This window comes from Taudactylus pleione, unplaced genomic scaffold (genome assembly GCF_031769625.1).
Source record: "Taudactylus pleione unplaced genomic scaffold, aTauple2 ptg001648l, whole genome shotgun sequence".
Classification (NCBI taxonomy): Eukaryota; Metazoa; Chordata; class Amphibia; order Anura; family Myobatrachidae; genus Taudactylus; species Taudactylus pleione.
Genome location: NW_028286045.1, coordinates 64,868 through 77,662, shown reverse-complemented (window position 1 = coordinate 77,662; position 12,795 = coordinate 64,868). Strand labels below are relative to the sequence as shown.

General features: G+C 45.3%; 1 protein-coding gene across 2 annotated transcripts in view; it reads left to right on the top strand.

Annotated features, from left to right (window-relative positions):
* Positions 1–12,795, top strand: part of AXDND1 (axonemal dynein light chain domain containing 1) — a 79,523-nt gene that overhangs the window by 57,567 nt on the left and 9,161 nt on the right. For both annotated transcript variants that reach the window (XM_088464331.1, XM_088464330.1), the window contains exons 16-22: positions 43–256; positions 2,998–3,091; positions 5,010–5,218; positions 6,241–6,319; positions 6,838–6,948; positions 8,950–9,084; positions 9,174–9,265. In XM_088464331.1, the coding sequence (XP_088320457.1) occupies positions 43–256; positions 2,998–3,091; positions 5,010–5,218; positions 6,241–6,319; positions 6,838–6,948; positions 8,950–9,084; positions 9,174–9,265 (934 nt within the window). The remainder of the gene's footprint in view (positions 1–42; positions 257–2,997; positions 3,092–5,009; positions 5,219–6,240; positions 6,320–6,837; positions 6,949–8,949; positions 9,085–9,173; positions 9,266–12,795) is intronic.

Here is a 12,795-nt window from a genome sequence, read left to right as displayed (position 1 = left end):
CAAAAACGCTGAGGTCTATGCTATCTCCTCTCACATACACAGGAGTACCCAGAGGACTCACATCATTGTCAAACAGTCTGGAGCACTGGTCATTGCCACTTCATTCACATAAATCTGCACCCAAGGAAACAAAAGAATCTGATTGGGCAAACTTATTCCACCTTCTTCCAGAATGGATAGCCCAAGCCGAGCAAATATTTGGCCTAATTGGGAGTGCTGACTCAGAAGAAAAACCCAGCCTGGATTCCACCAAAAAGTATGAACGATACATTAAAATCTAAATTTGACTGCTCAAAGAAATCAGTTTTTTAGAAGTGTTATGTATATTTACTTACATATAAGCAATAAGTTAATACTATACAGTTAATCATTGCAGATACCACTATGTAACACTAAAGAAGGGATTTTAGTATCAGATAAAAAAATATTACATGCTATAACAAACAAAGCCGACAAATGAATGGGATGGAGCACTAAGGAAAGGACGATGGGAAATAAAGAAGGCAAGAGTTGGGGCCGCAGGTGAAAGCTTGGATGTAGGGCCATGAGTGTAACAACCGTAGTTGCATTGGGTGCAGCTGCTATGGGGCCCAGAGCTGAGGGGGGGTATCAGATTCCCAGGAGGAGTCTTTCAAAAATATGAAAGGCTCTTCTGATGTACAGTGGCCGGGATGTATTGCAACTGCTGTCCCTGCGAGTTACATAAGGGGCCTGATACAGAGATTTTCGCAAAAGCAATATTTACGCAGATCGAGCAATTGTTTGCAAGTGGGTGAAAGCCACCCTGCGCACACGCAGCGATTGCATTGTGAATACGCTCATACAGAGGGACCATTCACGAAGTGTGACAGGCAGTTAGCGTCAAGGGGTGGTAATGGGGGGGGTGGTTAGAAAAACGCAGACATGTCAGACCTTTTAAAAGCCGTTTCATGGTCGTGCATAAATTAGCCATTGCGTTCTCCTTCACAGCATGAGAGCTCTCCGTGTGTCAGGAGAGCTGCAGTGTTTGCGGTTGGCCAGACTACTTCCATGCTGCATGACTGCCCGATGTGTGTATGTTACCGATGTTTACGTTGTTGCACGTCATCGGACAGATATGAGAAGACAGCAGTGGGCATCCCTATGCTCGGCTATGCTTTGGAAGGCGTTAGCATAGTTTAGCAACTGCATTACGTGAGAGAATGCAGTTACGATTGCATTAGTGTAAATCTTGTAATCAGGTCCTTAGCCCATAGCTGGGATATTTTAATTAAACATAAAAAAGCCTGTTGCGATACAGACTGATAATAATCACAGCACTGTGCCCCGTAATGCTGCAAAAAATGTTAATAGGAAATGCTACTTTACAGACAAAAAGTATGTACAATAAAATATGAATATGTGGGAATGGGTATGTAATGCCGGCTATCGGGATGCCTCCTGTCACAATACCGATAGCGGCATCCTGATGGTTGGTATCCTGACAGGGGTCAGGCAAGTATACTTACCATCCCCCCCTCCCCCCTAACCCTCCCTTCTTGTAACGTAACCCTCCCCACCCTGCACGCTAACCCTAATCCTCCCCGTTAGTTCCTGAACCTAAGTCCCCCTCCTTCATGCCTAAACTCAACCCTCCCCTCTTAGTGCTTAAACCTAAACACCCCCCCCTGCCCCCAGTGGTGCCTAACCCTAACCCTCCTCCATATGGGTGCCTAACCCTAACCCCCTCACAACCTAACGCTAACCCCACTAACTGCCCGAAACCTAACCCTCCCACCCCCCCGCGCGGCTAACGGGACAGGCGCCCTGCACTTACCTCTTTCGGGCACGCGTCCTCCTGGATTCCGGCGTCGGGATTAAGATGGGCATCAGTATTTTGACTCCGATCTTAACTTCCTTGTCGGGATTTCAGCATCGGCATAGAGGGCCTCATTCAGAGGCGGTCGGAGGATGCAAGCGGTCGCTCAGAAACTGGGCGGCCACTTGCATCCTGACCGCGCGCCTCTGTTGCGGTCGTTAGGCTGTGGGTTAACACCCACAGCTCTAACGACCGCTCGGGTGATGGTCGCGATGGTTCTTGACCATCGCGACCATCGGGGCTTACGACGAGACCCTAGGGTAGGGTCTCACTTGTAAGCCCCGGAGAGCTTCTGGCTCTGTCTGAGCCGGAAGCTCTCCACTGACATCACTAGTGATGTCAGTGGGGCCTCCCCCAAACGGCAGGCGTTCCCATAAGAACACATCCGTTTGGGCTGCCACCCCCCCCGGCCCGCCTTCCAAACGGGGCAAGCTGTCAATCAACATCGACAGCTCGCCCCCTTTGGAAAGAGACCCGCTACGACCAGCGCTGTCGGTCGTGGCGGGTCTCACGCATGCGCACGAGGGAGCCGGCTCCCTCGTGCGCATGCGCACTGGCAAAACATCGAGGCGGCCGTGCGGTCGTAGACCGTACGGCCGCCTCTGAATAAGGTCCAGAGTCTCTTGACTAAATCCTGTATATGTGTATACATAGTCCATATACATTCACCTTGTTTAGTGGGATTATTCAAGGTGCACACAGAAAAAGTAATGCAATCGAAAGAAAATAGACTTGTCAATCACACAAATGACAAGTAGCTACTTTGTCTCCTCTGTGTTGTTTATCACCATTTGAGAACAAAATGTACAGCAACATCTCCGATTTTGTCTGCAGTGTCCCGATTTCAGGGGACTGTCACGCCGTCCCATGTTCATTACATTTGTCCCAATTTGCGGTAGGTTGGAATGTATTTCCGAGGTGTTTTTAAGTGAGCTTAAATTACATCCAGCCTATGTGCAACTCTGCATCATTCCCACAAAGTGCAACCAGAAACTGATTGTACAGTTTACCTTTTTAATATGAGCCCCAATAACTTAGGCATTGGTAGATAAAAATCAATCATCAGCATACCAATGTAATAACTATATATATATTGATAGAAAAAGTATTTTGCTAATTATCTTTCCTAATAAGTACAGTAACTTGTATTATCTCATTAGAGTGGAAACAGAAGAGGTCTTTCAGATGCTGCAGCGCTGGGTTCTGACCATCACCAGCGGAACAGAGAGGGACAATGTGCAGCTCACCCAGGAGGTGTGTAATCTTTGTAGTAAGCGGATGTGGGGAAATATACAGAGCAGTTGGCTGGCCAGACACAAAGCCACAGTTGTATTATTGTACTATTGGCCTGATTTAGAGTTGTAGCCACCGCAGCTGCAACTGTGTACGCAGAGGATATTTGAAAATATGCAAGCTGGTTTTGCCTATAAAATGATTGCCGCTTTAAAAATACAAGAAGACTCGCAGGAGTTCCCGCAGCGGCTGCAGATCGCATTCTATCACATAAGACCCCATCATCTCCTTAATTGTGTGCACTGTGTAGCTAATACAGAGTTGGCATAAATTGCGCCCCAAAATACAGGCGTAAAATGTATTCACTAACAAAGCATCCATTCCACTAATATACAAAGTTGCAAGTATCCCAAGGTAAGCATAGGTCGGCACCAGTAGCATAAGCACATAGGCCTTCATTCAGAGGCGGCCGTACGGTCTACGACCGCACGGCCGCCTCGATGTTTGGCCAGTGCGCATGCGCACGAGGGAGCCGGCTCCCTCGTGCGCATGCGTGAGACCCGCTACGACCGACAGCGCTGGTCGTAGCGGGTCTCTTTCCAAAGGGGGCGAGCTGTCGATGTTGATTGACAGCTCGCCCCGTTTGGAAGGCGGGCCGGGGGGGTGGCAGCCCAAACGGAGGCGTTCCCATGGGAACGCCTACCGTTTGGGGGAGGCCCCACTGACATCACTAGTGATGTCAGTGGAGAGCTTCCGGCTCTGACAGAGCCAGAAGCTCTCCGGGGCTTACGACAAGTGAGACCCTACCCTAGGGTCTCGTCGTAAGCCCCGATGGTCACGATGGTCTCTGACCATCGCGACCATCACCGGAGCGGTCGTTAGAGCTGTGGGTGTAAACCCACAGCCTAACGACCGAAACAGAGGCGGGCGGTCAGGATGCAAGCGGCCGCCCAGTTTCTGAGCGACCGCTTGCATCCTCCGACCGCCTCTGAATCAGGCCCATTGTTTCCACATGTCACATACAATTATGTGCATATTTATAACTACAAATCCGTTATTAGGCATCAATAAAACTTGAAATACTTCTCTAATACGTCAGAAGCAATTCCTCATCTTGTGTAAGAGGAAAAAAATCCCAAACATTTACTTAAACTCAGGGCCTGATTCAGACTCACTCGCGAGCGCACTGCGCTCGCAAGCGGGTTGATGGTGGGCCAATGCGCACGCGCAGCATGTGAAAGCCCCGTAGGGAGTGAGAAATCACTCACTCCGGGGCTTACAACAAAACGGGGCGGTTGATCGACAGCTCGCCCCGTTTTGTAGGTGGGGAGGGGGGTGGCTGTACAAACGGAGGCGTTCCCGAAGGAACGCCTGCCGTTTGTGGGTGGCCCTACTGACATCACTCGTGATGTCAGTAGTGAACTTCCTGCTCTATTAGAGCAGGAAGTCCACTTGGCATTGCGAGTGCTGAGACCCTACCACAAAGGTCTCCTCGCAATGCTGATGGTCGCAATAATCGCGACTATCGTCAGGTTGCTCGCACAAGCTGTGTGTGGTTACCCACAGCTGTGCGAGAGGCCTGGAGGCCGGAATTTTTAAAAAAAGGAACGCCCTGATTCAGAGCGAGCGCACGCAAATAGCATGCGCCTCTGAATCAGACCCTCAGTTTTGTTGCTCCTGGGTAACAGACATCTTCCAAAATCAAAAAAAGATATTTCTGGAGTTATATTAAAAAAAAATATATATTTCTTAGGCATGTATTGGCTTTGTTACACGTTGTATTTCAAGATAGAAATATCCTTTAACTCAGCATGCTGTAATATAATATACCCTAACACAAATGACATGTAATATTGGAATCGGTATGTTATACCGCCGGCTTCCTGACTACATCCCATAATATATTAATATTCTGAATGCTTCTCTGTCATTTCCCCAGATAACAAACCTCCATATAGCTATGGTCCAATACATGGTGGATTTTCTGATACTCTTGTCACCAGACCACTCTTCTGATCCCTCAGATCCAAAAGCTGTTGTTATGTTTGATAAGGAAGCACTTGCTGCCACAGTTCCTGTGCAGATAATGGAAGAAGAAGCTCTCGCCTTATCCGAAAAATTAAACTGTTTCTCCTGTTACATTACTAGGTTAGTCTTCTCATTTATCAAATATACTATTCCTGGGGGTCTATGCACTAATAATAGCGGAACTGCCGCGATTGTTAAGTATCACAGGGAATATTTTAATTTTTCATGAAAATATCCCTGCTATGCACAAAGGGGAACTCGCAAGGACAGCGGTTGCAGTAACCGTATATTAAATCAGCAATGGTTTTTGTTTTCAATAAATAGCAAATTAAGTGGGCGTGGTATATATTGTCGATGGTATATATTGTCGATGATCAGAATGTCGACAGCATCATATCAACAGGTTCTGAATGTCGACATGTCAAACATTGGCATTCACAAATATTGACACTGACAACATTATGAATGTTGACAGTTGGCATGTCGACAATGGGATTTCCCATCGAATCTAACCCTAAACCTAACCCTGATCTTACCCTAGCCTTTGCAGCCTAGACATAACTCTAACCCTAACCCTAAAATCTGGAGTCAACATTGCAGCAGTTGACAATATCGACTTTATGTCAGTTTGACATTGCGAATGTCAACATGTTCAATGTCGATTTTCTGTATGTGTCAACATTATGCTGAGAACATTCTAAATGTCAACAAAGTGACTGCATACCATAAAAGTACCTTTTAAAGCATGCATTTTGCATTTCTTTTTCAAAATCTCTCTGGAGAGTAAGCAACTATGGCTGCCACACACAGTCATTCTGATAAACAAATGAAAATTCCCAGCATGTCATGGGATTTAAGAGGGAACTTAAAGAGGGGGAGGATGTCACAGTGCATATAGATCTCGGAGGGGCATTCCAAAGCCTCTCTGCTACTACATCATGTACCATGTGCATGTGGTTGCCGTGGGCAGTCCATGATACTATATAGAATTATTAACATTTTTCATGGGATTGCTGCTTTTAAAGCCAGGGTCATTTTCATGGACAAGGTCTTCTTCAAATCGGGGACATTTTGACAATGATGAAGATATTGTGCAGCAACAGATTGGAAGATTTAAACTAAAGATCCCTATCACATGACAGGTCTTGTCAGGATATGCTGGAGAATAATCATCTGGATGAAGATTCTGGCTATGAGTTGAGACAATTACAGGCAATAAAGGTGAGGGATAGCTAGCAATGTTATTCTTATATGTTACTGCCTAGACATTGCCAATGAATAAAAAAATTATAAAACAAAGTTGCTGTTATAAGGTGATCCTCACATCAAGATCTGTTTTCTTTCACTGACTCATTTTGAAGGTATTCTATGAGTGTCATAGAATACATTCAAAATGAGTTAGGTGGCAGGCCTTTTCTTAATTTTTAGAACATATTTATTTTAACAAAACTCATTATAAGCTACTTTTTAGGTGAATTTATATAGAAAATAAAACTATTCATTGAAAATAAGTAAAAACATTATTGCATATTAAATTTATCTAGGTTTATTAATATAACATAACGATACACTGGTCATGTGACTGACTCGTCATGTGACTGGTGCTTCCCTACTAGACTAAAAGCATAGTCACCTCTTTAAAACTGGACCTGGTGTTGGAAATCGGGCATCTCTATGCATAGGCCTATGCAAACCTCAAAACCAATAATGTAAGGTTTTATTCTCTATTATTTCTTTAGAGTTCATGTAATGAATGGATTGAAACATGCAAATTGCTTCTCTCAAAAGTCACACATGATGCTGTTCCATCTGAGATCAGACCACAGGATCCGCACATCAGTGGAAACAAGGTAGTTATGAAGCATTTTACTATACAAATATTGCATGGAAGTAATTTATACAATAAGCCTGATTCTGAGACGGACAGATCTTGCGGATCTCAGCTTACTGAACATGCACCAAAGAAAGAAATACGCATCTGCGTATACACACACGGATGGAGTTTACTAGTGCGTACTGATTGATCCACCCATCGAAGAACAACACTATTCGTAAAGTGAGCATTTCTGGCCGGTATCTGGGTGACGAACATGTGAATACACAGACCTGTTCTGTAACAGGGAGGATTATGCCGCCTTTTGTGGTTGATTATATAGTGACGATGGAAATTTGACACCTGTTTCAGAAGTATCTTTTACACCCAGTATGGGGTGGGTGTCAGGGCCAGATTAACAATGGGGTGGATGGAGCTCCAGCTCCAGGCCTCAGATAAAAATAGGCCCATAATCATAAGTATTAAAATTATATTTCTAGGTGTATCATGAATTTATGCAATTTTTCTATTTTCAGTTATTTAGGGCATTATTGGGGATGATTAGATGGTGTACACACCCACGTGGCATTGACCCGACCCACACAGCACTGGTCACAGCTCATCCGTTCCTTAGTATAGGCCCTTGATCATTTTTAATGTGGCCCTTAATCTGGCCCTGGTGGGTGCAAGTCCAGATATTAATGATTACGGTTGTGGCTGCGGACATACAAACAGCGGGATGGGCTTCCACATGCAGACACAAAGATTTTTAGTATGCATGGGCGGATTCCCCGCATTAGCATTAGGAAGTGAGTAGCCTGCCGCAGCCGTATGGTAATGCGTCCGCAGAAGTGTGTCAGGCCCAGTATGTGTAACTAAGAAGATTCTTTAGAGCAGTGTTTCCCAAAACAGGGAGCACTGACAGTGCATGTTTTTCAGGTCTCCTCCTCACAGAGTCACAAATAAAATAATTAGTTCCACATGTGCACCAACTAGGAAAAATGGAAACATGCATGGTTAGTGCTCCCTGCGGAATGAGTTTGGGAAACACTACTTTAGAGAAACAAACAAAGATGTATAGAAGGGTTGGGTATGAAATAGCGATGGCTTACAAGCCGCCGGTTCAAATCCCGATGAGAGAAGCCCGACAGATGAAAATCCCGAAGCCGGCTCGTAAGTATCTTTAACCCTCCCCTCTCCCCCCCTACCCTAACCCTCCCTTTGGGGTGCCTAACTCTAAGACTTGGGGAGTGGTGCCTAACCCTAAGTTCCCCCGTGATGCCTAACCCTAACTCCCCTTCCCCGCACCCTAAACCTAACCCTCCCGGGGGGGTGCCTAACCCTAACCAACCCCCGGTGGTGCACCCCCCCCCCCCCATGGCTAACATGTCGTGACACCCGGCTAACCTATGTTCGGTATGCCGGGCGTGGGGATTTGGAAGTGGGGCTAATGATAGGCGTCTGTATTTTGATGCCTAACTTTAGTCCCATGCCGGGCTTTCAGTGTCGGGATTCTGCCGGTGCCAAATGCGTCCTGACTACATCCCGCATAGAAGTAAGGATAACAGGCCAATCCTAGTACGTGAGAGAGATTTTACCTATCCGACAAGCCACCCCCTCAGTGCACGATAGTGGTGCAGCGGCAATCTGCTGGACAAGAGGCTGATCACTGCCTTCCCGGCATTGACCCTGTTCTGCGGAGTCAGTGCCCTTCTGCGTGAGCACGGCTATTGAACCTCCAGCCAATGCTCCTACTCATCCACTGCTGCCAGTGACGTGAGAGGTTCTTAGTTAATTACATTTTTTGGTTATTTTTTTCTTTTTTACTTAAAATCTGTGTTGTGGTACAGTACAGTAAGTCAGCTTCTGCAAGGCATGGAGTTTTAATGGGAGGGAGCACAGATACTTTTCAGAGATTTAAAGTGCTTAGTCCGCCCTTTGCAGCCTCTAGATGACATTTTCCCACTGTTATGTCTAACATACCCCTGCACAAAATTAAATTTACACATTCAACTTGTTTAAAACTCCTTAATTCCAGGTTAACACACAAGCCAAGATAGATAAACTTCAGAATAAAACAGCTTCTACACAGGATGCAATGAGAATCATTGGCTATGATGGAAACATTTGTAATAAGTCCTTGAAGGAAGAGGAAATTCTTATTTCTACTGAGGTTAGAGCATCTTGGTGGTCTTCTATATACAATTGTATGTCACTTCTCCACGAATGATGGTCTATTAGTATTTATCATCATTTTTGCAGGGTGTTCTAAAAGCTAGCAGGCCCAATACCCCGCGATCCATACAAGCGTTTGAGTCCTTGACATCTTTGCAACAATTGGAGAAGCGCCTCCTGTGAGTATATCTGATCACTTTCTGTTTATTGTTAAATATCTATACAGACGGAGTATGTTTATTTGACCTACCTTGCTAAATATAGAATACCGAAGTGATGAGTATGTGCACTTTTTTGTCAAATTAGTTTAGGGCTGATTTCATTTAGCCCCATTACGTTAACAGGGATGAAAAAGGGTGATAGTCTTGGGCTATTCAGTTAGAGTCCCTTTTTCACTTGAGTGGCTTGTTAACCGCAATTACATCTGTGATAAGTTCACAGATCTATGCGTTAACTGCCTCGTTTCACCTGTTGGCTAGTTATCTGGAATTTATTTTAGGGTCTGTTCAGACCCCGAAAAAAAATCTCCGGTAAGTGTAGCCTGCCAGCTGCCTTCAGGACTAATTGTAGAGCCTCAGGGGATCAATTAGCATGGGTTAAATTACCGCAGATATTTGAATTGCCCTCTAATTTGTATATACTGTATAGTTTATGAAAAACACATTATACTGCACACAATTAAATATACTCCAGTATATTCCTTAGTACAATACACTAAATAGGATAATATGAAAATCTATATATTTTTTATATTTAGAAATGATAAAATATGCATGTAAGTCAATTTCTTGAAGCTGTATATTTTCATGACACAGAGTAGAAATGGATGAGCTGCCCAGGGTCTCATCATCATCATTTGAGATGCCAAAGTAATGTTGAGAGTCAGTAGTAGTGGGGGTCATGAAAAAGGAATATTACAGAGTGACTCAAGCACACTAGGAAATAGTTTGTAAGAAGACATGAAGAGCTGAGATCATTTACTAATAAGTGATCACGAAGACAAAGGTTAGTCAGTGTGTGTTAATGGAAGCTGAAAGGAGGTGGGCTAATTAATTAGTAATCTGTTGGGGGTTGAAGTGGTTAGTGAGAAGTTTGGAATTAGTTTTTAATAAGGAAAGTCATTTTACAGTCAGGAGCCTGAAGTTCATTGCAGTAAGTTGTCCTAAAGCTCATGACAGACAGAAAGACTGACCCATATGCTGACCACAGGAACCAGCGATAATTACAGCACAGCTGCTGCTTCTCCTGGCCAGCTATATTGAGCTGCCAATTTGTAAGTATGTATGCAAAAGGTCATGTGTGCGTAACTCTGCCAATTTGTTACATTGGTCGGCCGATCTACGCAATTGTCATTCAAGTGTGTTCCCCACATAAGAATATATAAGAGGATTTATGATCTTACCTTGTTAAATCCTTTTCTTCGACTCCATAGAAGGCACAGGGAAGACGATGGGTCTGGAGAGTAGAGTCTTGGCACCAAACAGCTATTTTAATTACCCAGCAGCCTAGGGCTTTCTTCCCTCTATACCTCGCCCCCATACCACGACCAGCCAGTTAAGTTAGCAAGCCCACGGCAAGGAGCGAGGCAGAAGAATGACCAGCACACACACAGAAACATACACATAAGCAAGGTGCGTAGAAAACTGGTATCACAGAGACTAATCCTCGCAAGCCAGGTGCGTCAAGGTGGGCGCCCTGTACCCCCTATGGAGTTGAAGAAAAATATTTAACAAGGTAAGCCATAAATCCTTTTTTCTTCTTCCTCCACTAATGGGCACAGGGAGGATGCTGGGACATCCTAAAGCTGTCCCCCAATGGGAGTTGGCGCTCCTGAGCCGCGCTAAGAACTCATTATCCAAAGGTCACATCTGCAGAGGCGAAGGTATCAAAAGGATAGAAACAAATTATAGTATGGACAGGACCAAGTGGCAGCCTTAAAAAGCTGCTCTGCAGAAGCACCACCATGAGGATGCCACTGACCTAGTGGAATGAGCAGTTACCACGGAAGGGACAGGAAGGTCCACCAGAGTAGGTGTGGTGGATAATCAAGCGGAGCCACATGGTCAAAGTCTGTTAAGAAGCTGGCCAGCTCCACAGAGAATCAGATCTGTTGAGAACTCTGGCTCTGTCTAATTAAAACCAGAGAGTCCTCACTACATCCAGAGAGGCCTCCTCCAGTGAAGCAACTGGAACACTTAATGCTGGTACCACAATCTCCTAGTTAATATAGAACGGAGATACAATCTTGGGTACGTAACCCAAGCGAGTTTCCAAGACAGCCCAATCCGAATAGTAGATTAGAAAGGGTAAGCAACAAGACAAGGCGCTCAAGTTTTACTGTCACTGTGCCAATGCAATGGCAAATAAGAAGGCAGTCTTCCATGTAAGCCAACGAATGTCCGCCATATCCAACGGCTCTAAATGTGCCAATTGGAGGGCCTGAAGAATTGAGCCACTGGAGGAAATTAAGGTGGCTACACATGGAAGACGCCCTGAAAAATGTCCGTACATTCATAAAGAGCTCAATCTGCCACAGTACAGACAGGGTGGAGATATGTACTCTCATAGAGAGCTGGAGGCCAGAATCCAGACCTGCCTGCAGAAAAGAGAGGACTCTAGAGAGTTGGAAGGACAGAGGATTGAAATCTCTGACCAACACCACCCAAAGTAGGTCTGCCAAGTGCGGTGATAAATATTTGCTGGAGAAGGCTCCCAGGCATTAAGCATAGTATGGATAACTCTCCACTGTCCCTGAAACATCTGCTGACAATACACCACCCCCACCCCCAAAGACTTGCGTCTGTGGTGAGCAAGACCCAGTCCTGGATCCAAAAGGGGTGGCCCCTGATCAGGAGGGTGTGATGAACCTCCTGCGACAGAATGGTCAGCTGTGCCCTGAGGTGTAGATGGCATTTGTCCCACCTGGCCAGAACCTTCCAGGACGGGAGTGAAACTGGACATGCTTTACCATGTCGAATGTGGAGACCAAGGAACCCAGCATCTGCATGCAGGAGTAGATTGACACCCGATGATGTCTGAGGAATCATGCAAAAGGTCATTTGTGCGTAACCTTGCCAAATCGTTACATCGGTCGGCCGATCTAAGCATTTGTCATTCAAGTGTGTTCCCCACATAAGAATATATGAGGATTTATGATCTTACCTTGTTAAATCCTTTTCTGCGACACCATAGGAGGCACAGGGAGGATGATGGTTCTGGAGAGTAGAGTCTCAGCACCAAACAGTTATTGCCTGAATCTTGTCTGTCAGAAGAAAGATGCTGAACCCTGGATTCCAGCCGAACTCCCATATGCAGCATCTCCTGAGAAGGTGTCATGTAGACTTTCACCAATTGATCATCCACCAGTGTGACTGGGCTAGGAGAAGAAGGTCGTCTAGATAAGGCAAGATTCTGATGCTCCTTCGACAAAGATGTGCTGTCATGTCTGCCATGACCTTCCTGAATACACGAGGAGCTGTGGACAGTCAAAATAATAATGCCTGAAACTGGTCGCACCACACACCTGAAGGTGGCTAACTCGGATAGGGATGTGCAAATGGTGTCCTGGATGTAAAAAGATGCCATGAAAATCCCCCGGTTCCATAGCTAAAATGATGGAGTGAAGAGACTCCATGCTGAACCTGGGAATCCGCAGATACCTGTTCAGGGCCTTCAAATTGAGGAAGGGTTGAAATGATCCATCTGGTTT